Source organism: Eleutherodactylus coqui, chromosome 10, assembly GCF_035609145.1.
Source record: "Eleutherodactylus coqui strain aEleCoq1 chromosome 10, aEleCoq1.hap1, whole genome shotgun sequence".
Classification (NCBI taxonomy): domain Eukaryota; kingdom Metazoa; phylum Chordata; class Amphibia; order Anura; family Eleutherodactylidae; genus Eleutherodactylus; species Eleutherodactylus coqui.
Window position 1 is genome coordinate 17647622 of NC_089846.1, and position 26587 is coordinate 17674208.

The following is a 26587-nucleotide window of genomic DNA, read 5'->3' on the forward strand; positions in this document are numbered from 1 at the left end:
ATGTAACTCACTGAAGGACCTTTGATAACGGTTGGAGTTGGTTAAAATATTGAAAGACCTGTGATGACGTCATCGTTGTGTGATTAGGGTTGGAGCTCAGAGCTCCTGTGATTCAGCTGCTCGCTGAAGTGAAATTGTGGCTGGGATGAAGGACCTGTAATGACGTCACCGTCATATGATCAGGGGCGGAGCATGTAACTCACTCAGTCACTCACAGACAAGTGGTCATTAGTACTTTGACTAGTAATTATTAGGAAATTATAGTACTAGTGTTTCTGGTGGTGCAATGCGCCACACAGCTGTGCTACTTGCACAACACACACATAGCTCTGCTACATACATTGTTCATCCCATAAAGCAGGGATCAGAAGCAGAATACCACTGGAGATGAAGGACCTGTGATGACGTCACCGTCATACTCCGCCCCTGATCAGACTCATCCCAAGTTCACATGAAGGTGACATCATCAAAGGTCTGGCATCCTTATGTAGATTACGGGCGGACTACAAACTCCCTGTGGCCTCAGTTGCTATGGAATACTAATGAACACCTAGCCGGACAGCAGCCCTGTGCGTACAGAACCTGTGATGATGTCACCATTATGTGATCAGGGGTGGAGCATGTAACTCCCTCATTGGGGAGGAAGGACCTTTGATAACGTCACTGTCATGTGATAAGGGGCAGAGCAAGTAAGTCACTCACAAACGCAGTCACTCACTCACGCACGCACAGAAGGACAGGTTGTCGTTAGTAGTTTGATTTCACTGCAGTTTCTCCATTCTGAGATAAGCAGCCAGAGTAACTCTCTGAATCTCGATGCTCTGTCCGGGGACTGTCACTGCTTGAGTAGTACAGTGAGCAGGGAGGAACCGCCACCAGCATAAGGAAAGTGTGACCTTGTTTGCTTGAGGCCTCGACTATGTTCTCAGAGAAAGGGAACAAGTACATGCCCAACAGCAGCAACCCTCTTCCTTCTCTGCCTTTCCCTGTTGACAATAATGTGCCATGCTGTACTGATGAGGCAACCTAGGCAGCCACAACTGAGAGGTCAGTCCAATTCCATGTTCTTAACATCATTCTTCCTTGTTCTCTCCACAAGGAGGACCTATATGATTAACAGGAGTCAGTGATGTATGCCACACAGTGGCATCCATCACCCACAGAAAATTATGGTATCCATAATACATATAGGTCTCTTTACAGGATACTGTTGTAATGGAGAAAGGTATACCAATGCATAGAAGCCAGTCAGAGGCCAAAAGTACATTCTTTTGGCTTCCGTTTGGCAATGGAAGCCTATAGACAAGTTTAGCATGTATGTAACGAAATTTCCTGATATACACACTAAACATAGATGGAATAAAAAGATGTGACCAGGCCTCACCTTCTCTCCTTTCTCACCAGTAGGCCCTTCAACCCCAGCAGGTCCTTCCCGACCCTAAAACAGAAGCAAAAGACACCAGAATAATTATAGTTACAGTAAACCGTAAACGGCTATTGACAAAGCACACAAAACATGGCGATTCAATTTAGTTGTAATAGAAATGTACTCAAACATTCAGCAACTGAAAAAAACATGTGCACAAAACTGATTGTCCAGATAGTTGATGCAAGTTGAAGGTTGCACCATGCAAAGGAGACAGTCAACTTGCTAGGAACCAGTAAAATCAGTAAGACACAGTTGACACCACTTAATGGAGAGAATGGATGGCCTTCCTAAATTGCTTCTATCTTATGTAGAATGAATAGATTTATGGGAATTCTCGAGCTTAGGTTTAAAATATAGCGTGCGTCAGGGGTGTTACTAAAGGCTCAGGGGCACTGATGCAAAACGTGAGCTGGAGCCCCTCCTCTATCTCTATCTGTATCTGTACCCGTACCCATACCTAAACCATGCTGCACAGAGACATAACTTGAAGCTTCTGGGCACCAATGCAAATCCTGTAACTGGGCCCCCAACTATAATGCTTTATTCATAGTACTGGGCTCCCTATATGGAGAAGAGAGGCCTTATGGGCCCCCTAAGGCCTCATGTCCACGGGGAAAATCAGATCCGCTGCAGATTCTACATGTAGAATCTGCAGCGGGTCCCTCCTGCCCCGCGGACATGAGGGCTGAAAATAGGAATTTAAAAGCATTTACCTTTCCGTAGCGGACGGCGAAGATCAGCTGTTCCTCACGGCCGGATCTTCATTTTCGGCCGGCGGATGAATTCCTGACGCCGGCGGCACATCGCCGGCACGTCGTCGACGTGCCGCGCGCATGCGCCGGGCACATCCGCCGAGCCGAAGCAAGGGAGATGCAGCCGTGAGGAAGAGCAGAGCTTCGCGGCCCGCTGCGGGTGAGTAAATGCTTTAAATTCCTATTTTAGGTCTCCCGCGGATCCGGACGGCTTCCATAGGCTTCAATAGAAGCCCGCGGGAGCCGTCCCCGCGGGAGACCCGCACGAAAATGGAGCATGGTCCAGATTTTTTCATGCTCCATTTTTTTTTAAATCACTTTTATTGACGATCCACGGGTATTTATGTACCCGCGGGTGGTCAATGCATCCCTATGGGGTGCGGATCCGCGCGCGGGAGATCCGCTGCGGATTTTAAATGTCATTTTGCCCGTGGACATGAGCCCTTAGGCTCCTGGGCCTGGGTGCAACCGCATCCCCTGCACCCTCTATAGTTACGCCCCTGCCGTGCGTACAAAACCAGATGTCCATTTTCAAAGTATAACCTCCACTTGTGATAGAACTAGAATCATATTGGTGGCTTTGGGCAATATTTTTTAATTTTAACATTTATTATTGATTCCTAAATGTATTGTTCTGATTTTAGTTGAACCTCTAAAGAAATTCTACCATGAAATGTTCTAGTGGAAGAAATATAGACTCACTGTATATCCTATAGGCCCAACATCACCCTCAGTTCCAGGGGAGCCAGGATCTCCTGAAGGCCCGCTCTTCCCAGACTCCCCATCAGACCCAGGATTACCAGGTGGACCCTACAAAAGAAGGCAGTTTACTACTAATCAATACTTATTAAATAATACACATATTATCAAACAATATGACTTGATGCTTATGTTCATCCCATGATTGCAGTAGTTAATAGTGTATCACATTAGGATTAGAGATGAGCGAGTATACTCGCTAAAGGCAATTGCTCGAACGAGCACTGCCTTTAGCGAGTATCTCCCCGCTCGAGACGGAAGGTTCGGGTGCCGGCGCGGGGGAGCGGTGAGTAGTGGCAGTCAGCAGGAGGGAGCGGGGGGGAGAGAGGGAGAGAGAGATCTCCCCTCTGTTCCGCCTGCTCTTCCCCGCAGCTCCCTGCCCACCGCCGGCACCCGAACCTTTGGTCTCGAGCGGGCAGGTACTCGCTAAGGGCAATGCTCGCTCGAGTAATTGCCTTTAGCGAGTATACTCGCTCATCTCTAATTAGGATATATTATTTGTGTGAGTTTTTAATTAATTGGGAATAGAAAATCCATTTTCAAAGTCCTTATTGGGTGATGTTGTGCTAATGTGGGCACCGTGGCCTCTTTTCAGGCAAGTGGCGTCACGTTCATCGGTCACATGGCCGGAGAGCAGCACAGTCCTGAGCTACTACATAAGGCACATCCACTTTACAAAGTATTGCATTGTGCCTTGCAATTGCCGCAGCCACTTTAAACACCTGATCAGTGGGACTCCTGAGTTGCCGACCCCCACCAATTTGAGATTGATGACCTACCCTGAGGATAGGTTATTAATATCTGAGTCTTGGAAAACCCCTCTAATAAAGTTAGGGCAGTGGTTGAACGTTCCCTGTATTACCCCCTTTCCTCCCTTATTTTCTTTCCCTTCTTCCTTTTTTCTCTTTCCTCTGCTTTCTTTTTACCTTTATTTATCACAACTCTGTTTTTTGCTTTACATTCATTTTTTTGATCGTAGCTTCCCTTGTAGCTTCTTTGTTCAGGTTCTCTTTGGGGAATTCAACACATTCATGTATTCCACGGACAGACCAATTATCTCACATTCATGCAATGCTTTATTTTGCTTGTGGAGGCACTGAAGGAAATTTGAGCCATTGATGCCAGCGTGATACAACTGATTGATGAATATCTCAGCGGTGGGACAACCTTCTATCATCTTATAGTCAGGGAACAGTTGTGAAAAAAAAGGGATTGTCGAATGCAGCATATCCCTCTTAAGGCCTTAGTCAGACGGGCGGTTTTTCGCGCGATTTGTGCATGCGCATGCGATTCGCGCATATATAGAACCAATGGTTCGCTATGGTATTGGTCACATGTCCGCTTTTTATGCGGATATGCGATAAATTATAGGACACGAGTCACACGACGAATCACAGATCGCGCCTATCTGCGTTCGGCGTTTTATGTGCGCACCAAAATCATTTACTGCAGCTAGCTGCGTTTTTTCGCTGGCGAGCACACCGCACTGTACTACCGTCATCTGGCGAGTGCATAGTCTTGTAGGATGTGAGAACTTGAATGAAATGGCAAAGGCTGGCAAGGTGGTCGTAATATGGAGGCTAAGTTTCATGCGCATTTTGATGTGCACGGCGAAAAAGGTGCGACAAAGTCCCGCAAAACAAAGTTCCGGCCAGTCTAAGTTTCATGCGCATTTTGATGCGCACAGCGATTTTACTCCGGTCAGACGGGCGTTTTGCTGCGACCATAAACGCGGCTAGGTGCTGATTTTCCCGCGATTTTTCGCCCCCGGTCACGCGATTTGCGCATGCGCATCCGTCATGCGATCCGCAAATTGCGGGAAAAAACGCCCGTCTGACTAAGGCCTAAAGGAGTTGTCTCATCAGAAATAACCTGTGTCAGGACACAGCCTATAACCGCTTATAGCAGCCGGGCAAACAGCTGGTTTTTCCAGGGAAAACCATAACTAGGTAGGCCTGTCCACTGCATCAGATGCTGCAGGATAAATGTAGTTTGGTAGTAATTCAATAATTTGCTAATTTCATGGCAAAATGAAACTGGACCAGAGAAACAATTACAGATGTAATGGGAAACCAAAAACAGTACCATGACAAATAATTTGTTTATTATAGCTCTGTTATTGCTTTAGGTTAGATGGCATCCTGTGCAGAATTTTTTTTTAGCGCCCTCCATCATAAGAAAAAACTATATAAATTGCACTGAAAGGCAGTCTGCCTGTATTCTGCTTGTGCAGAAAGCAGCAAGATAACAGCATACCCACACAAGAGCTCAGTGACTAAATACTGTATCAGGACCAAGCTCATAACATGAATACAGCACCAGAACTAATCTCAGTACATAGATACAATACCAGAACCAAGCTCATTACATAGATACAGAAACAGAAATAAGTGATTGTGTTGCGGGGGTGTTAATAGGTTGACAGCAGTGCCTCGGAGCACTAGAGGGGTGGAGACATAGCCAGGAGGAGGATGACGATTCATGTAGCTCCAGAAGACACTGCTGCACAGAGGAAGATCGTCTGGCCAGGTGGACCTAAGGTAGATGATCGCCCCAGATTACATCTGCTTGGTGCTCCCCATACAGGTCGCACATAGCTAGGGCCAGCCATGTAAATAAATATAGCCAACAAGATGGAAGAAGAAAGAAAAAAAAAGGAAAAGGCAGAAATGGGGCAATAAAGAGAAAGTTCAGCCACTGCCCCACTCTGTCATCGTCAACAGCTTCTCCATCGTGGTATTTTCAATGCAGATTTCATCAACTTTTATTTGACTTATGTGTGTTTGTCCGTCCAAAGAGAACCACAGTACGAATTTAAAGCATATAATTAAAATAGACTTACTGGAGGTCCAGGCAGACCCTTGTTACCCGTCTCACCTATGCGACCCTGGAAATCCAAAAGAGAGTTGGTGAGGAAATGAATTACCACGACTATACCCACAAATACTCAAGGAATTGCACTGATATTAACTATATAACACTGGATACAATTAGCATTACTATGTTATTACCAGCGGTCCGGGGGGGCCTCTTTCTCCTTGAGGACCCGTTGGTCCCTAAATAATAAGATATAATATATAAGAAACCAGATTAGTGGAAGGAAAACACATTGTCTGAAAGTACAGAAGCTCTAAAAAGAAAAGATTGTGTAATGTATCTGTGTAATACTACAGGGAATGGATGCTCTCATTATAACTAAACTCTTCCTGATCATGTACCCCATTCTATCTCATACTCTGCACCCCTACCCTCACATGATGTAGATATGGTCTCTTATCTCAGCTGCAGTAGTATTTTATAAGTGATGGCTGGCGGATGACCCCCCCTGGTCATGACTTGTTATCGCCATACTACAGGATAAATATTTGTGCTGTCGTATTTCCTTTAGGCTGGGTTCCCACAGGGCGGATTTGCCGCGTTTTTTCCGTTGCGGTTTTCCTGCAGAAGAACTGCTTCTGCGGTAAAACCGCTTCAAAGGTTAATTTGGGCTTGCGGATTTTTCTGTGGATTTTCGTGCGGAAAAATCCGCAAGCGGTTTTTTACGCAACGCTTTTTACTTTTTGCCGCGGATTTGGCTGCATCCATAGAGGTCTATGGACAAGAAAGTGCTGCGGAAAAGACCGTAGAATGAATATGCTGCATCTTTTAAAACCGCGCCGCAGTTGCATTTCCGCGCTGCGGCTGTGCGGAAAAAATCCACAATGTGAGAACAGCTTTTTGGCAAATCTCATATGTGCTGCATTGCACTGCAAACGCAGCGGTTTTGCCGCAGTGCGGATATGCAACGGCAATCCGCGGCAAATCCGCCCTATGTGAACCCAGCCTCAGGGTGCGTTCACAAGAGCGTATATCGGCTTGGTTTTCACGCCGAGCCGATATACGTCGTCCTCATCTGCAGGGGGGGAGGGGAGGCTGAAAGAGCCAGGAGCAGGAACTGAGGCTCCCGCCCCCTCTCTGCCTCCTCTCCGCCCCTCTGCACTATTTTCAATACGAGGAGGCGGGACGGGGGAGGGGCTAAGGTCCGTTAATTAGCCCCGCCCCACCTTTCCCCATTGAAAATAGTGCAGAGAGGCGGAGAGGAGGCAGAGAGGGGTCGGGAGCTCAGTTCCTGCGCTTGGGCTCTTCCAGCCTCCCCCCCTGCACATGAGGACAACGTATATCGGCTCGGCGTGAAAACTGAGCCGATATACGTTCGTGTGAATGCACCCTTACTGTTATGTTTCTTTTACCTAATTGATGGGCCACTGCTAGCCGGTCTGTAGTTCATTTTATGGCTGTATTCAGGTCCAGGAATTTCAACTTGTGCTTCACATTACATAAGGATTTTGGTATGTGCCTTTTTGTAATACCCATTTACTTATGTCATATTTGCAACTTATATTTTCATTGTTCCTCGTTACTTCTTGTGCAATTGCTTTATTATTCTTCAATCACTTGAGGATCGTCAAAAGTATATAAACATCCTGCGGTCATGAAGTGCGTATGGAGCAAACTTGGGAGCCGAATCTGCTCCATACCCAGTAGCTATCAGCTCTTTCTTTACAGCCGCTGCTAACTGCAGTGATCAGAGTAGCTATGATCGCAGCAGTTAACTGTTTTGATGCTGTGGTCAAAACTGACTGCGCATCTAAAAAGTCAGTGCTGGTGGGCTAGAATGGCAGCCCAGAGCCTTCTGAAGGTTTTCAGGGTTGCCACGCATAGATGCCTTTCCCGCCCTGCCCATGGCTGGGCTTGAAAGGCAACATCAGAAATCGCTATAAACTGCAATACTGAAGTATTGCAGTATATAGTACTAGCGATCAAGTGATCGCAAGTTCAAGTTTCTTGTAGGGAAAAGTGTAAAAAAGGTTTAAGGAAGTTTTTTTAACAGTCAAAAAATATAACTAAAAAAAAGGTTTTTCCATTTTTCCTATAAAATTTTTTACAATTAATACCTCCCACATATTTGGTATCACAGTGTACATAAAAGTCCAAACTATTAAAATATCACAATATTTATCCCGCATGGTGAAGGACGTTAAAAAAAAAAAGAAAAATGGAATGCCAGGATTGGGTTGTTTTTTTCTTTTGTGCTGCCTCCGTTCCCAAAAAATGTTAATAAAAAGTGATCTAAAAGATGTATATTTCCCGAAATGGTAATGAAAACTACAGCTCACACCACAAAAGAAAGTCCTCCCATAGCCCAATTAACAAAAAAAATAAAGTATTAGAATATGGCGACGAAAAGCAATTTTTAAGAAAAAAAAAATGTTTTCTTTTTAAAAATAGAAAAACATTAAAAACCGATATATAGTTGGTATCACTGTAATCATACTGACTCGAAAAAAAAGTTCACGTCATTTTTACTGCACTGTGAACGCTGTAAAAACGAAACCAATCAAAAATGGCACAATCGCATTTTTTTCTCCATTTCTCCATTGCCGATAATGTATAAAAAATGCCCGTAATATATAATATGGACTGTAATAATAAGAATAATCTGCAGATACCTTTGGACCAACTTTTCCTGCAGGTCCAAGCATTCCTGGTGGTCCGATCTCCCCCTTAAAAAGTAAAAATAATAAGTGATATATTAACCTTATATATTAATCATGGATGCAGGATATTTCAGTGCTTCAGCCATTCTCTGTAATCTTATGAGTTTCGGGATTACATTGAGAGTTCTTGCAGATTTGGTTCCTCAGTATTTGATGTTGTGGCTGGCTGGAGCCAAGAGAGAATCAAGCCTGTCAAAAGGGTCCACTGAAATGAATGGTGATCCAGCGAAAATAATAGACCCCCACAGGTCCTCGGTGCCAAGAGGGTGCTTTTAATTAATGGAAGCTAATAAAGAGAGACTTCCTTATATGAGCCAGAATGTAGCCTAACAAGAATTGATAGTGGAATGGAAGGTATCTGAAGCAAACAGCCTCTTAGGCTGCCTGCAGACGAGCGGGTCGGATCCGGCAGCGAGAATTCTCGCCGCGGGACCCGACCCGAGAGCCTGCAGGGAAGAGCGCGTACTCACCCGCGCCTGGCGGCCCCGGCTCTTTCATGTGCCGGCTGCGGCGCAGCCGGCGTATGCGCAGACCGGAGCCGGTGGCCGGGTGAGTGCGTGCCCCGCACAAAAATAGGACATGCCGCGGTTTGTTTGCCGTGCGGGATTTCGCGCGGCCAAACCGCGGCCGTCTGCATAGGAGTGCGTATTGTAATGCACTCCCTATGCAAACTTTCAGTGGCGGAAATCCCGCGGGAAATCCCGCCGCGGGATTTCCGCCCGTGTGCAGGCGGCCTTATAGATAGTTGTCCATCTGATAAATTTACATATTCTTCAAGAAAACGTGACCATTGTCATGTCTATTGATGCACATTTAAGGGTACATTCACACAATAATGGACTGCAATGGCGTGGCAGATGCAGTCTTGCTACAGTTTTATAACAATTGGGATTTTCTCAAACCATGACTGCAATTATGGTAAAACTGTAGCAAAAACATACGAACTGACAGTCTTGCCGTCTCATGCAAAAGTGCCCTGAATTATATGAAATGTGCTCAACCTTGTATGTACATATCAGTAATGTGATTGGATCACTTAAACCATATGTGTCTCTGTGCATGATTCAGTGGATACCTTTTCGCCAGGGTATCCTGTCCGACCTCTTTGACCAGAAGGGCCTGGGAAGCCCTGCAAAATAAAAATACCATTTTCCATCTTTTCACAAGTTAAAGCGCCGTATATCATATAAACCTATTTATTATATATGCTGCTTTCCTTAGGTCTCTAGGAGCAATATTATTATACAGGGCGATTCAAAAAGAACATTGCAAAAGTAAAACAGCATAAACTGATATACCACAGCCAGACTGAGATAAAAGGATAGAACTGATTATGCACTTCACCGATGTTTGATGTGGGTGCCGTTGGGGATACGAGATGAGCTAAAACAATTCATCTCTGCTGCAGTAGAATCGATAACAGTGGATATCTGGCCAAAACTGGACTATGTCATCCATGGTGCCCACATCGAACATCAGTAAGGGACATTGAAGATGAAGAGTTCTTCGAACTTTTCTTGTCATTCTGGCAGATGAAATCAGCTTTGCACTATTTTGAATCACCGCCTATTTTATCTCTTTCAGCTGTAACTTTTGAGGTGTGGAATCAATAGGCAGCTATGAAATAAGGAACATCACTGCCCATAATACAGTCTTCTGTGAGCTAAAACAGCCTGGACTCCAAGATGATGTTTAATCTGCCCTGATACATTGTTGCAGACTCTATGTCAGAGGCAGTTCTGCTTCTGATGTGTTTAGCTAAAGGAGGATTGCTTAGACTGGATACACTGTAGCAAACCCTCAGGCATGAGAAGTATTGGGTCTGTGCGCTTTGCAACATTTTAGCCTGGGTTCACACGGGGCAGATTTGCTGCAGTTTTGCCGCGGTTTGCCGTTGCATATCCGCGCTGCGGCAAAACTGCTGTGTTTGCAGTGCAATGCAGTGCAAATGTGTTTGGGCAAAAAGCTGTTCTCACAGAACGGATTTTTTTCTACACTACCGCAGTGCGGAAATACAGCTGCGGTGCGGTTTTTCAAGACGCAGCGTGTCAATTCTTTTGACTTCTGCAGTGCTTTTCTGTCCATAGACCTCCAAAATCCACATCAAAATACGCTGCAAAAGTAAAAAAGCGCTGCGGAAAAAAATGCTTGAGCACCAAAAAAGCACAGAAAATACGTAGAACAAAAATTACCTTTGAAACAGTTTTGCCGCAGAAGCCGTTCCTCTACGGCTAAACCGCAAAAGAAAAACCGCAGCAAAACTGCAACAAATCCGCCCTGTGTGAACCCAGCCTAAGTGTACACAATAAATCTTTCTACTCACTAATACCGTATAAAGATCATGAAATTGGTGAGGAATTGAAACTCATAGTAGCGCTGCGATTTTCGAGTACTTCCGTACTCGGGTGAAAAGATTCGGGGGGCGCCGTGGGTGAGTGGGGGGTTGCAGCAGGGAGTGGGGGGGAGAGGGAGAGAGAGAGCGCTCCCCCCTGTTCACCGCTGCTACCCCCTGCTCCGCCACGCCTCCCCCCGCCCCCTGAATCTTTTCACCCGAGTACGGAAGTACTCGAAAATCGAGGTGCTCGATCGAGTAATTACTCAAAACGAGTATATTCGCTCATCTCTAGTAGTTAACAGTTCGAGAACTTCTCATTGTAGGACTCATTCACATCAGCTCTTGGAGGGAGATTTCCACTTTCTTGCTTCGTTTGAGGAGCAGGAGAACAGCATCCCCTAGCCAGATGGATCCATCTTATGACTAAACTGAACGGAACCCATTGAATATAAGGAGATCTGCTTGGTTTCCGACCAGGCTTCTGGCTTTTTACAGGATGAAATTGAGCAGCATGCTGTGCTATTTTGTGTAGGTTTTAATTGGAATTCAGCCGTGGAGATTCCGCATGGAATCTCTGATGTGAACCAGCCCTATGCTTTATTTCCATAGGACTGCATGACCATTTGAAGCTATACTCCTCTTAATAAAAACACATGCACTGAGAGATAACAGCGTATACACTTACATACATGCCCACAGGTCCTTGGGGTCCTTCTGGGCCTTGCTTCCCTGTAAAGCCCTGTGAGACATTGGGCAGCAAATCAATTTCGATGTGCAGACAAAAACATCTTAATAGTGATGCAACTTTCCAAAAGAGTATGAACAACACTGAAGTGTAGGGTTATCTGAGCTTGGGCACAATGTGCACAAATATCCTATATATGAGTTTGCTTACCCTCTCTCCCATAGGTCCTGGTTCCCCATCCGGCCCTGGCCTACCAGGAAGACCCTAGAATTACAAAAAGGAATAGGACTGTATTGACTGAGTGTATATGAAACCCAAGAGGTAAGTGGTTGATTGGCGTTCTTGTTCATGGGTTGTATGTGATATTGCAGGGCAGCTCTACAATATCAGACGCAGGTCACAGACTAAAAGGCCATTACACTGGGTAACAAAGCAAACCCCTTTTTTTAATCCCACAACTGTTTTAAGCTTTTACTCACTGGTGGGCCTGGAGGTCCATCTCTGCCTTTCTCCGCACGAGATCCTGCTATACCCTGCAGATGGTGATGAGACGTAACACCTTAGAAACATATCCCTTTCAAAAGCAATTCTGAAGAGCAATAACCTTATTAAAGGGGTTCTACCATAACTAACTTTTAAAAACTATCCATTGGATAGGTGACAGCAGTCTGATCGGTTCGGGTTCTGTGCCCCTCTTCCTTCTCACAGCGGGCTCACTGCACCTTTACAGCTCCCCTACAGTAAGGAGGAGATTGAATGCAGTGTCGGTTGTGCATGCGCTATCCATTCATTTTCAATGGGACTGCCAGAGATAGCTGAACGCTTGCACTTGGCTTTTTCCATCAACCCCATTTAATGAATGGAGCGGCAACACGCAGGTATGACTGCCACTCCATTCCATCTCTTCATCGCTGCAAGTGGGTGCAGCGAGCCCACAGTGACAAGAAGTGGGGGACAAGGCACCCCCATTATTAGGATTGATGAGTGTCTCAGCGCTGAGACCTCCACTGATCAATCTTTTATCACCTATCCTGTGATAAAAGTCAATTATAGTACAACCACTTTTATTATAAACATATGTTTTGCAGCTTTAGCAGAAATGAGTTATCAACCATGCTGTATACAAGTTATTAGGATAGAAGGAGTAGCAAAAAGAAACATTGACAACCCAATTATTAATACTTACTGGGGGTCCCCGGTCCCCGGGAGCCCCTACTGCACCTGTTGATCCCTGAAATATGAACATAAATAGTTAAATACACCCTGTCATATATACATGCCAGTCAAGTCGCTCTCTGATATGCAGCTATGGTATCATGCAGCTGGTGGCAATGGCCAAAGCAGGTGAATAGGCAACAAGCAACAATCATGAAAGTGAAGATCTTCTATAACTCCCATGTCTGCATTATGTATAATGTATGTGAACCTCCGTTGCTCTTAATTGAAAATATATGTAATTCTCTACTTGTGAAGGGTGAATGTAAACAGTTCAGCCAAGGATTGTATTGTAGAAGAGCTATATCAATAGGAGAAAATGATATAATATCAAGCATCACACCTAGAGACATTAGAAAGAACCAAGAGAGTAGAAAAGTGCCGGGATTTGTGAAGAGCCTGGTGCAGGGCGAAGCGCCATGCTATATAATGGGTATATATAGTGCATAGTGGGAACCTGTATACCAGGCAGTCCTTCTGCGCCCTCTGGACCTGGAACACCCCGATGACCCTGAATGGGGAATAAAAGATAAAAGCATTTATAGGAATTTTTTGGTATATACAAATACCACGGGCATTGAGATCACTTACCGGAGGTCCTGGTAATCCGACTAGACCTCTCTGTCCCATACGTCCCTGGAATAAAGAAGAAAGGTTATAATTACAGAAGCTAAGGCTGGCAGTTGTGCTTATTGCACTAGTGTAAGGCCCATGAAACACCAACTCTATGTGATTAGTGAATATGACTGCAGCAATAGATGGGATATAACACAAATCAATACTGAAGTTCTCAAGTTATCATTGTTCCATCTGCAAAGGCCCCAAAAAGATTTCAACAGTTTTGCTATCTCTAGCTATCTATTATATAGAGCACATGGGTTTAGTGCTTGGAGCTAGCACCTTCTAAAATTTGTGATCAGGATTTATCTATAGAGACCGCCCAACTGGAAAGTGCCATATAGATGGACGGGGCCTAATATGCCAAGCGCTCTGTGTATGACATATGCAATAAGTCCTTGAAAAGTTTTGTTACCCGATTTCCTCTTGGTCCTGTAATTCCCTTTGATCCCTCTGGCCCACGGTTTCCCTAAATTCCAAGGAGCAAAGAGGAAATACTTGTAATATGTGGCAGCAACAACCACTCACATATTTACCACATACTGAAGAGAGTAGTTGCTTAGAATTAAACTTGCACATAGATAACGCATACAAAAGGGTGCCAAAAACACTTATTAACATAACTCGTTCATTTGGTAAAACTTGAGATACCACGGGTACTTATATACAGGCTGACAGTTGCCCGAGTAATTGTGCAAAAGAGCCGATTTTGGGCATCTGTTGAGCTGTGTAAATATGGGACCCAACAGGGCGAGCGAACAAGAATCACTCACTTGTCGGAGTTGCTTGGTTTTCAGCTCACCTAAAAACCGAGCAACTGTTGTCCCGTGTAAACAGGCAGTCGTTCATCTATAAACGACTGCCTGTTTACCCTGAATGGAGGCGGGTTATCGGAAGAGATCCCGCCCATTTTAGCATCAATGCATTTGATCTCTCTTTGCCATTGGTAATGGATGACAATACAGGTGGCCATACACATTAGATGAACCGTCGGTGAATCTCATTTCGACAGGATCGGCTGACCATCTAATGTGCATAGAGGTGTCTCAATGGAGATTAGTTGTCACCAGAGGTATCTAGCAGCGGCTTATATCCCTCTCCCTATTATAAGTATATGCATTATCGTATAGGGGAGGGTTGGAAGGAATAGTGTTCAGCTGACAGCTACAGTATCTAAGGTGTATGGCCACCTTAGCGCTCTACCAGTGGTCATTACATTGAGCACTTACTACTGTGGTAGTCGCAAAAAAACTTTTGTTTTTCAGATCTAGGGTAACCACCCCAGGTGATAGATAACAAGCCCCTTTATACAACAAAATAATAACAGTGAACATAGAATTCAAGAGAATGCAAATCTCTGGCCTAAATAACACGGACTAACCTTTGGTCCATCACTACCATTTCCACCAGGAGGCCCTATTTGCCCGTCATCGCCCTAAAACAAACAGAAATAGAATGTTGAGCATACAATGTATATGTGACATTAGCTGACATTGATAAGAAACTGGTGATGCAGGGAAGCAACAGGTATGAACCTCAATTATTTGTTTCTACGGACATAATAGTCACAGCAGGTAATTAGCAGGTTAAGGAAAAAGTCCAGTGATTTTCCTCTTAGAAATATATGAATAAATGTGGTTGTTTTAGTAAATGCTTAGGTATTTCCCATGAGGTGTTCAAGAAGTGGAGCCGGGGTGACATCACAATGTCAGCCCGAGCCCACGTAACCGCACCTTCGGTGCATGTGTCCTGCAGTTCGGCGCTGGGCACTGATGAGTACCTGGTTCTTGCTGTCACCGTAGAAGGTCCCCAAGGTGTCATACGTCTGAAATCTCTTAATGGTCTCAGTGTATAATACGACCTTTTTTGACAACCCTGCTACAACATCTCTTGGGGTGTATGGACTGATTGACTGACAGGGAGGTGTTCTCCCTAGCCGACCAATCACTCCCGCTTCTCCTCCTCGGCGTCACCGCTTTGGGTCTCCCTGATTCGTTGTCACTAGGTGTGACAACGAATCAGGGAGGTGTTCTCCCTAGCTGACCAATCACTCCCGCTTCCCCCCGGGAATAACTGATGAAGTGGTTCACCATGATACACATATCTATTGCTGGTTTTAATCCACTAAAATAAAAGAGAGGTCTGATACTTTATCCCATTGCCGACTTTTCATTAGAGACTTGTGCCAATATACCAGTTCTCTATATCTGTGTAATCAGCCATAATGGAAGTGTGTTTATTCTGGGCCCTGCCTCAATATGGGCACCGGTTATTGTCCAGCCTGAGATATTTGGTGAGGTAGTGGACTCCTGTCAGCCTAGTACCTGTGGTTACTTGTTCACTTCTATCTTATACTGCGCTATATACATTGCTCTTTCCATCTGCATTAAATATCTTTCCTATCCTCCATCTACTGACAGACTAGGCCCCGTAGGTGCGGCCCCATGCCAGGAACCTGCCACACCAAAGTTGGTTAGGAATAGTGTTCCCATCCTTGTATTTCAGTTATTTGCTCTATTTCGTGTTCCCCATGTTTTGGTGATATTATATATATATATATATATATATATATATATTTGTCCATTGAGGACATTGATTATGTCTTGGTGTTGGTGATGACTGTGAAGGGCACCATACTTGCACCCTGCATGAAGGTAACATGAAATAGCACTTCTTGAGCAACACTGCGTTGTGCCATCCATCTGTTATTTCTCCTGGACATTATATCACAACCGGCTGTTACCATTCCTATTCTCAGCAGGGTGTATACCCAGCTGCCATGATTGTATGGTGTCAGACTGTGCACACCTCATTGACAAGGGGACTGATAACACCCGATTGTCAATTAATTCCTACATTTCCAAAAGGAGTAAAGGGCCATTTACACGGGACGATTATCGTTCAGAATTGTTCACATTCCCGCGCTCATGCAGGAATTTAATGATAATCGTCCTGCGTAAATGCATGCAGGGGCTGAATGACAATTGTTCAGTCATTCGGTTTCTACATGCAGAAAACTGGATGCCATTTAGTGTAAACAGCAGTTGTTCACTTTATTTTATATATAATTTCTATTTATTAAGAAATGCTTAATGAAACATAAGTCTGAGAAGCAGATCTATACAGGAAGAAACGTACATTTATGATTGAGTCTCGCAGATCTCGCAAGATATACAACCTGATACAGTTTAAAACGACCAGGAATGTCCTCATAAATATTTTAATTCCATAAGGATTATGTCTTTTAAGCACATTATAAGACAATGGTGTCAATAATCATAAAAACAGTAACCAATAAACCAATTTTTTGCTAATGATGAGGAGTATTAGGGAGATAGGTGTGTGCCCCCACACAGTTCACTTCTGAACAACTGTCTGTTGAGGGTCTTCTCACACATGAACGCGGCAAAACGCAGAGATTTTATTGTCGTTTTTGTCCGCAGCCCCCTGCTGCCGACAGCGTGTTTTAGTGCACCCCATCATTGATGGGTGATGAGGTGCGCTGCGCGGCCAAAGATAGAGCAGACAGCGCTCAAAAATTGTGGTGCTGGAAAACGCCATACATCGCCACAATGAAATGCAGGTCTGCAAGGCTCCATTGATTATAATGGGAGCGTTATACTGCGGCATCCAAAATGCCGTGTTAGTCGCGGTAAAAAATGCCTGTGTGAGGGAGGCCATACTGTGAATGAAGGCGGGTGGGGGAAAACGCTCACCAGCCCACTACACCTCCAGTCTAGCAGCTCTGTGAGCGATGCCAGCAATACTTGCTCCTGTGTAAAGCCTCATGTCCATGGCACGTGCGGATGACCTGCGATTCACTGCAGAATTGATTTTTAATTGTTTGTGTGAGATCGCGGATTCTTTGATTTTCACATGGAAAAAAATCTGCAACCCCACCTCCCAGCCTTTACCCCACCTCTGGCAGTCCCATAGGAGATGAATGGAGTGGCACTTTGAACATGCTCAAAAGCCACTCTACTCAATCTCCTCCTCATTATGGGGAGTACAGTGAGGAAGACCCTCATTCTTAGGATTATTGGGGGTCTCAGCAGTGATTGTGGTACAACCCCTGTAATCCATGGGCAAACAATAAAACTCACCAAGGCCCCAGATGTGCCCTTAAGTCCCTTCGATCCTGGGAACCCTATAAATCCAGATTGTCCTTGTTCCCCAGGAGGACCATGTGGGCCAGAGGGTCCAGGAAATCCCTAAATGAGACACAGAGTTATTAATGAAGCTGATTTTAGGAATGAATTACTGGGCATCAGACAATGTACAGTTATGGAGGCGCATCCACACGTGAGAAGGTAGAAAGTAGCGCCATAAATGTTGGACAGAGGTTATATCCTGTACCTTGTCTCCTTTGACCCCTGGATCTCCTTTCTCTCCTTCTGCAGAAGGCCGACCCTATGATAAGGAGCACAATGTCACCAAGTTATATTTCATTTGTACTACAATATCTTAACTCATTAACCAAAGCTAATGATTATTAATCCCGTTGCCCCATGTGCTTTCATTGCCCTGATGGAAACCCTACGGCTCCCATTATAGTCAATGGGACCCGTCAGGAGACATTCGTCCCCGTCATGTGCCAGATCCAGCTTGTCTTGTTGTTGCGCTCCTACGATGGAGCCGGACAACAGAAGACTCTCAGACAAGTGTGAATGATGCCTAATATGTGTATGAGTTGCTGCAAAGGTTTTAATACAATTCTCTCAGCCATTACTATTAGGTTCAGAAAGGTCAGCATCAGCAGTCATAATTTTAAATAAAGGGAATTGGACTTTTGGACATATTTTTATTGAACTTATTAAAACTCCTCCTTCAGTAAATTTCCATCATCATTCTCAATAACGATTTGCATATTTTCAATCCATAAACAGCAACAATAAGACAACATTACGGTACCTTGTCTCCCGGTAGCCCAGTCAGTCCAGGCCGTCCAATTAACCCCTGTATAACAAAAAATATACTGCAGCTTTATAAAAATGTGCAGTATAAAGCTTAATGAAAATCACACTGCTGCAAAGACTAAATACTCTAAATATTATATACATGGACGCCATCGCGCTCTTCACCTCGGGTGATGCTGAATACTTCCACCATCTAGTGGTCACAAATGACAATTACACTGCTCTACATGTACGGTAAAGAAGATTACCTAACAAGTCTGTTTCCATAAATACTTGTATTCCCTGTAAATAGTATATAGTTCCTCTGTTGTTCCTCCTGGAAATTTATGAATAAATTGACATTGAGATGTTAGCAGTTTGGGGAAGGTGTCGGAGGAAGGGGGGGAGGGGAGGGGAGGGGGTAAGGTGCTACATAGTCTAACACCGTCCAATCAAGGCTTTTAGAATCAGACTAAGCAGGGGCACACCTCTCTGATAAAAGGAATGGCAGCTCCTACTTGTGAATTTATTCAGAAATGTCTTGGAGGAATACCAGAGGTACAACACTATGCAGAGTAAGGAGAAAGAACCTCCAGAATTATTATTTATAAGCACTTCCAGAATGGCGATAGCTCTCCTTTAGGGCTAATGCCCACGGACGGATGATCGCTGCGGAATTCACAGTCAGACACTCGCCATGAATTCCGTAGCAATGTCCGTCCATAGACATGCTGTGGTAAACGATTCTCCCATGCCCACTAGTGGAAATTGACTGATTTTACGCTCGCGGGGGATTATCGCGGTATGGTCTATTCTTTGCGGGGGAAAAAAAAAATTGCACGGACCTCTTCCATTGCAGTCAATGGAGACCGTCCGTCACGCGATACTTCCGCTGTGAGCACTGCAGAAGTATGGCAGGAATCTGCATCACCGCCCAGTGCCGGCACGTCTGGCGCTGCACTGTGAATGCGCGTCGGCTCCCCAGGTGAGACACACACGGCGGATCTGGAGAGGTGAGTATAGGGTCTCTGGTAGCGCGGGGTCTGATACCGCTGCGATATTTCACGGGTGGAATCCGACCCGGCCGTGGGCATGAGGCCTTAATCTCTCAATGGTGCAGCTTTTTTTTCCTCTTTTTTTTTCCTCTCCACTTTCAAAAACCATGACTTCTATTTTTCCATCGCCGTCGCTGTCTGAGGGCTCGCTTTTCGCAGGACGAGTTGTATTTTTCGATGTCACTATTTAACCCTTTCCAATCCACTGTCTGACCTCTGAAGACATTATGATTTAAGGCTGTACAGGCCCGCTGTTGGAAGACGCCCGTCGGGGTTCTCTTACTGTATATTGCCAGCCTCTCTGCTGTCGGAGCCTATCCAACGTGTCACCTCATGCAGTACTGGCTTTAGCCAGCAGATAGCGCCATTGTATAATGGCAGAAAAAGAGTAAGCCTCCTAGGAAAACCAGGATACAAATTGGATTGGAAAGGGTTAATGTACCATAAAATGTGCTAAACAACTTTCAAAAATTTCGAAGTGTTAATTGAAAAGAACACAGTTCTCCCTTTTTTGGGAGGGGGGGGGGGGGAGTCTTGTTTTCACAGCGTATACTTTGCGGCAAAAGTGACGTTGATAACTTTGTTCTGTGAGTCAGTGCGATTACAACGTAACGCATTTATTTATATTTATTATATATTTGTATGCGTTTATTTTTACTGCACTTTCAAAAAATAAAATCTCTGTGGAAAAATTATTTTCTGACAGGCATTCATTTACGGCAGTCCGGGGGTCTGTCAGAAGACCCCAGGCTGCAGTGGCAACCGAACATCACCCAGTGATCTTATTGTTGGGGAGGTGTGTGCGTCATTCAGGATCCCCGAACACCGATCGCGGCTTTCAGCTGTCAAAGGCAGCTCCACTCCATACAAACCCTGCATGTCCAGGATGTAAATGTATGCCCTGGGGCATGAAGGGGTTAAAAAGGTTGTCAGACAATGGACATTTATCCCCTACAGTAGTCACAGGAGAGATAATAAATGTTTGATCCGTTGAGGCCCCACCAATTACTGGAATGGGAGTCCTGAGCCGCTTGTTCCTCCTCACTGCATGACTGCAGTGGAGCATCGTGCCACTCCATTGAAAGCCCATGGGACTGACTGAGACAGCCACATACAGAACTTAACTGTTTCCGTCAGTCCCATACATATTGAATGGAGTGGAAGGGTGCAGGCTCACATGCAGCTGGCATATCGCTAGGGGCTCCCTCAAAAAGAAAAAGCTTAAGTGCTGCTACTAATGAATAGAATATTAATATACAAAGAGGACTAGGCGTTTTAAGGCTCATTTACACGCAAAGACAATCTATCAAACGATTGAAAGACTGACAGTTTTAGCGATCCTTTTGCATAAAGTACTAATGGGCACTAATGCTTCATTTGCATGTTAATGAGCCTCCAGCAGCTGTTTGCAAATAACAGCATGTGGTCTGGACTTTGCACTCAGCTGCATTGTCTTCACAGGGGTAGCCATGGGCTGTCAGCTGAATACAATGTAATCAGCTGCTCCAATGGAGAACACAGCATGCAGTCCCTGCCATCTCTCCCCAGCTGAATGGTGGATTTTATGCTCACCTAAAAATCATTGTTCAGCCAAAGACTGAAAGATGGAAGCGTTTACATACAACGATTTTTGCTCAAAAGTCATTGTTTGAATGAACATTGAGCAAATCATTGAATATAAATGGGGCTATACTGTTCAGGGAATAAGTCAAACCTTAAATTCTTTATTGTGATCCCAGAAGTCAGACCCCCAATGATCATAATGTTATAGGATATCCTAATGATGTGCTATAACAACTAGTGACAGAAATACCTCTTAAAAGCAACACTCCAGTCCTAGTGCAGGGTTGGTGGGGGGATGCAAAGCATGACAAAGGAGACTACCTGTGTCATGCTCTGCCCCTCAGACCCTTACTAGTATAACAGTGTATCAGTTTAGCTTGAAGTGCTGCTTTAAATTTTATCACTGCTTTTGACCTTAGATGAGTTTGAAAACTTACCATCGGACCTTCTGGTCCTCGCTCCCCTCGCGCACCTGGAGGCCCAATTTCTCCCTGTAAAATGAAAATCTTTACTTCACTATTGAAGACTGCAAAAAACGGTTCTGCATCTCGAAAAGTATAGACGCAAAAATCCAAGAAACTTTCACGACAAGGGTAGAAGATCCATACCACGTCTCCTTTATCACCGGGGGGTCCTACAGTTCCTCTCATGCCCTAAAACAGACAATAAAACAATTAAATGTACATGGCCAGACAGTGGATCCTGGCATCTGTCCAGAACTCTTCTGGGGCCAAATCTGTCTATGGTAATTCATCTTTATCATGCATTTTGGGTCAAAAGGGTTGTCCAGGACTTTTGTGACTTTTACTACTCATGACAGGGGGTCTGCCACTCAGGATTCCTATCAATCAGCTGATTCCCAGCACTGCCGTCAGTATAGACAGCACTTGAAGCGTTATCCGCACTGCAGCGGAATAGTTTGGTACTGCAGGCACAGCTATCACTGAATTCAATGGGAGCTGCACCTGCAGTATGAATTCAGGCCACTGCAATATGGACAGCGCTATCTACTTCCAGTGCTGTCCAGCATTTACAGTGCTCAGTTGATCGATGGAGTGGTGGATGCTTGCCGATCATATATTGATGATCTATCCTGAGGATAGTTTATCAATAGACCAAGTCACAAAACTCCTGGGCAATCCCTTTAATGGTGTTTATTTGAGTTGAAATCACTACGATGGTATATTAGTACCTGTAGTCCTCTCCGTCCTGGGGGCCCACACAGTCCTTCTAACCCAGGGGGGCCCTTTTTTTTACAGATGTTAGGAAAAGAAATAGAGGACACTTAGTTAGATCACAGAGCACTCAGATCTATATACAAATCTGTCAAATATATTGCAAGTATCCCTGCCTGCATATGTTCACCAGTCATCTCCCGTTTAGTCGCCGATTTTATACGCTGCATGAAAAGATAGGGTCTTGCCCTATCCTTTCTTGAGATACGCAGGAAGTTCCTATAGACCTTAACCCTTTGCAATCCAATTTTGGATTCAGGGTTTCCTAGGGGGCTCTCTCTTTCTGCGATTATACAATGGCGCCATCTGCTGGCTAGAGCCAATACTGTGGTATGTGACATGCCGGAGAGGTCCCCCGACAACAGAGCGGCCAGTAATATACAGTAAGAATACCCTGCCGGGCATCTTCTGACATGGGAGCCGTACAGCCTTCAATCAGAATGTCTTCAGACGTCAGACAGTGGATTGGAAAGGGTTAATGGAAGCTGGAAAAAACGAAGGGGAGGGAGTTACCCAGCGCACAATGCTGGGAAAAGAACACAGCTGGCCCGATTTAACCATTATTGGTCCTTCCGAGCGTTTTACAGCGATCGATGGCTTTCATTGCTACCGCATATTTCTTTGCCGATTCGCAGCAACGGCCCGTGTGATTGGCTGAGAATACGCGGCTAAAGTTCGATACTCGATCGCGGCAATTCTTCATTCATTCGACTATACGGTGCGTACGGGCGAGTGTATAAATGCATACGGTCATGTGAAGAAGGCCTTAGGATGATGGTAATCAGCTGTCATCTGGCATTGTGCTGCAGCCTGGAAGGCACTCACTAAGATCAATGGACTCTCCTTCAGAGCTAAAAGGCTAGCTGAGCGCAGTTCTTGGGTTTTCTTATTGTAGTGATCATTTTAAAATGCTATTGTATGTTTACTGGATTTTTTTTCCCCAAAACAGCAATTGAAAAAATGTTAAATTTGGCTTATGTCAGAATCAGAGCTTCTGCTTCCTACCTGAGGTCCACGGTGGCCGCCAACGCCTGCAGGTCCTTCATCTCCCTAACAGTGAAAGACAAGAAGAAAACTGTAGAATCAGGTTAAAGTGTTTACAACATAACGTTATTACAAATACAGAATGTTCTGTGTTTTATGCAAGTCAATGACTTACTGTAATGGGATGATCTACTTACCTGGGACCCATTTACTCCCTGGGCACCTGGGCATCCTGGCTCCCCTTGCTCACCCTACAGAATGCAGAGATACGCAAGCGTTATCATTAGTTGCAGAGAAGCCATTTGTAGACTGAACCCGGTATGGCTTCACCTGACATATAGCAGCCGGCCTCAAACTGACAGAATTGGTAAAGTCTGCCGACAGACTCAGAAAACTTTTGAAGTATCATACAGATGTAGCATCGTTAACTGGAACATTCCTAACCACCAGGTCCTACAATGAATGTGGAGGACCAGGAACATGACTATAGTCAATCAACAATCAGGCTATAAAACTGCTCAGGGTGTACTTACCTCTGGGCCAGGGGGACCGCGGGGCCCAGGTGCACCAATTTCTCCCTACAAAAATAAAACACATAGGTTGAGAAAAAAAAAGTTAAAAAAAACACACAAACAATGGCCATCTATGAAGGGACAAACACTAAATATACTTTACAGAATTGGAGAACTTGTTAACTTGGTGCAGTTTCCCTAAACAGCTAGTGGGTGCTGTGGTACTATAAAAAATGCAGCTGCAGCTAAAGGCCAGGGGGAACAGAAGTAGAGCTTGGTTTTGTTTGATTACATTGACTTACATGTGTTAAAGGGCAGGGGCGTAACTAAAGGCTCAGGGGCCCTGATGCAAAACATGAGCTGGGGCCCCCCCTCTATCTGTATCTGTACCCGTACCCATACCTAAACCATGCTGCACAGAGACATAAATTGAAGCTTCTGGGCCCCAATGCAAAACCTGTAACAGGGCCCCCAACTATAATGCTTTATTCATAGTACTGGGTTCCCTATATGGAGAAGAGAGGCCTTATGGGCCCCCTAAGGCTCCTGGACCTGGGTGCAACCGCATCCCCTGCACCCTCTATAGTTACGCCCCTGTTAAAGGGGTTGTACTAAAATAGAGTTTTATCACCTATCCATAGACTGATTTGTGGGGGTCCCACTGTTGAGACCCCAACTGATCCTGTAAACAGGGGTCCCACGTCACCCTCATCTCCTCACTATGGGCTCATTGTGAGAAGGAGATCGAATAGTTGCATGTTGCCGATGCATTCATTTCATTGGGACTGTTGAAGCCATTTCTATGAGCCCCACTATAATGAATGGGATGGTACTGCACATGTGCAACCGCCGCTTCATTCAAGCTACACATGAGCGAGTGCAGTAAGCTCGCAGGGAGGAGAAGAGAGGGTCGATGGACCTCTGTTTTCAGGATTGGTGGGGGTCTCAGCGGTGATCCTATGACTAGGTGATATTTTGGTACAACCCATTTAATTTTTAATGAGTTTCAGCCTTCAGCCCGTGTCTCACCATCACTCCTGGAATTCCTTGAAAACCCGGTGGTCCTTTTTGTCCCATGGGCCCCTAAAAAATAAATAACCAATTAGACTTCACAATAAAGTAACTTCTTATGGTTTCCATTCTGCGTGGCAGCTCTTCTTTGGGCCTGTGCCCAGTATAGAACACAGCCATACTGGTATGTCTTGCTGTTTCCCCTTTGAGGAAACACTGGGAGACTCTGCTTCTAACCGTCACAGGTACGTGGCTATTTTCTGTTGTTTTTCATTTTTGATAACTTTTTTATTGTTTCAACAGCATAGCGGTCTGAGAGCTTGTTTCTTATTGAGATGAGAAAGTACTGAGAAACTTTAAGACATTTCTAATTTCAGGACGTATCTTTTGACGCAGCATGAAAAATTGGCGTGAAAATCGGTCGCCGATTTCATGTTCTGACGGTGCGATTTGATCACACGCCTGAAAATAGCTCATGTGAATGACTGCACTGGAATCCAATGCTTCACATGGGTGGGATTTTCGGCCAAGGTTTTATCGCGGCTAGATAGGCGCTCGTGTGAATGGGGCCTAAGGCAAATATTGCCAAGATTTCGGTAGTTCACAAATTTGAAAGGAAAAATGTAGATGCAACAGAACGATCTACCCTTAAATAATGCAAAGAATCTCGAGTACAGAAGGCCGGCGCTTACCTGCAAACCGATCAGCCCTGGCGGTCCGGGATCTCCCTTTGTGCCCTATAGAGAAAAAGAAATAGTACATTTGTATCCCTCAGAGTGCAGGTAACCCCTATCCCCATATTACAGCCTGTTTCTAACATGCTACTCCATAAACATGGCGGCACAGTTTATTCGTCTGACTGGCATGTCCAACAATATAACAGTTTTTAATGTAAACCCGCTGCTTTGGTCAGAATGCTAATCGTACTACATGCTATATAGGTGGTAGCAGGGGCGTAACTATAGAGGGTGCAGGGGATGCGGTTGCACCCAGGCCCAGGAGCCTTAGGGGGCCCATAAGGCCTCTCTTCTCCATATAGGGAGCCCAGTACTGTGAATAAAGCATTATAGTTGGGGGCCTGTTACAGGTTTTGCATTGGGGCCCAGAAGCTTCAAGTTATGCCTCTGTGCAGCATGGTTTAGGTATGGGTACGGGTACAGATACAGATAGAGGGGGGGCCCAGCTCACCTTTTGCATCCGGGCCCCTGAGCCTTTAGTTACGCCCCTGGGTGGTAAGGTTCTAATTTATTGATATGACTGAAATAAATCATTCTTGTTGTGGCAATAGTGGGTAATCTGTCTATGGCCGGCCTTATTTTTATTTCTATTATAGCCCATGTCTTATGCAGTGTGCAGAATAGTGTCCCCGGAGGCCTAACAGTGACACTGCACCGTGAGCGAATGACTGATAATGTCCCACGATATAGCTCCTTATTTAGTCCTTGTAATACAGAGCTTATGTAACTCTATGTATCTGTTCATATAGCTGTATTTTTCACGGCTGTTTTTTAAAAACACAGCCCGAACCTAGGTTTTTGCGCTTTTGCCTCCATATTGCTATTTTTCTTTATTGTGCAAACACAGAGTATTTGCTTAGTAGAAAATAACATACACAGAAGCAAATACTGATGAAATACGGTTGTAATGTTATCTGTAACATGTCAGGAATACGGATCCATATCACCTGAAACCGGCCTATGGCTGTGTTCACACAAGCGATTGTGATCAGTAAAAAAAAAGGTCTAATTTTTTTGTGCAATTTTCATGCATTTTTGCAATTTTTCACAAGCAATTTCCATCAGTTTTGCATGCGTTTTTTTTTATATGTGTTTAAAAAAAGCATAAATGTATAGGCTCTGCACTTCCTGGTTTTCTTATATTTTTTATGGTCCCCATGGTTACATGCATTAAGAACAGATCAGTGTTTTTTAACCTACCCATTGACTTGAATCAGCAATTTAAATCAGAAAATAGGACAAAAATAGGAAATGCTGCATTTTTT

At 44.6% G+C, this 26587-nt stretch overlaps 1 protein-coding gene across 2 annotated transcripts in view; it reads right to left on the bottom strand.

Annotated features, from left to right (window-relative positions):
• Window positions 1-26587, bottom strand: part of LOC136580124 (collagen alpha-2(I) chain-like) — a 250375-nt gene that overhangs the window by 38473 nt on the left and 185315 nt on the right. For both annotated transcript variants that reach the window (XM_066580422.1, XM_066580421.1), the window contains exons 16-40: window positions 25278-25322; window positions 24604-24657; window positions 23596-23640; window positions 23260-23313; window positions 23084-23128; window positions 22036-22089; window positions 21452-21496; window positions 21281-21334; window positions 18242-18286; window positions 17687-17740; window positions 17434-17541; window positions 14712-14765; window positions 13746-13799; window positions 13304-13348; window positions 13170-13223; window positions 12684-12728; window positions 11977-12030; window positions 11708-11761; window positions 11498-11551; window positions 9553-9606; window positions 8430-8483; window positions 5952-5996; window positions 5783-5827; window positions 2884-2991; window positions 1385-1438 (exon numbers count right to left, since the gene is read on the bottom strand). In XM_066580422.1, the coding sequence (XP_066436519.1) occupies window positions 1385-1438; window positions 2884-2991; window positions 5783-5827; window positions 5952-5996; window positions 8430-8483; window positions 9553-9606; window positions 11498-11551; window positions 11708-11761; window positions 11977-12030; window positions 12684-12728; window positions 13170-13223; window positions 13304-13348; window positions 13746-13799; window positions 14712-14765; window positions 17434-17541; window positions 17687-17740; window positions 18242-18286; window positions 21281-21334; window positions 21452-21496; window positions 22036-22089; window positions 23084-23128; window positions 23260-23313; window positions 23596-23640; window positions 24604-24657; window positions 25278-25322 (1377 nt within the window). The remainder of the gene's footprint in view (window positions 1-1384; window positions 1439-2883; window positions 2992-5782; window positions 5828-5951; window positions 5997-8429; window positions 8484-9552; window positions 9607-11497; window positions 11552-11707; window positions 11762-11976; window positions 12031-12683; window positions 12729-13169; window positions 13224-13303; window positions 13349-13745; window positions 13800-14711; window positions 14766-17433; window positions 17542-17686; window positions 17741-18241; window positions 18287-21280; window positions 21335-21451; window positions 21497-22035; window positions 22090-23083; window positions 23129-23259; window positions 23314-23595; window positions 23641-24603; window positions 24658-25277; window positions 25323-26587) is intronic.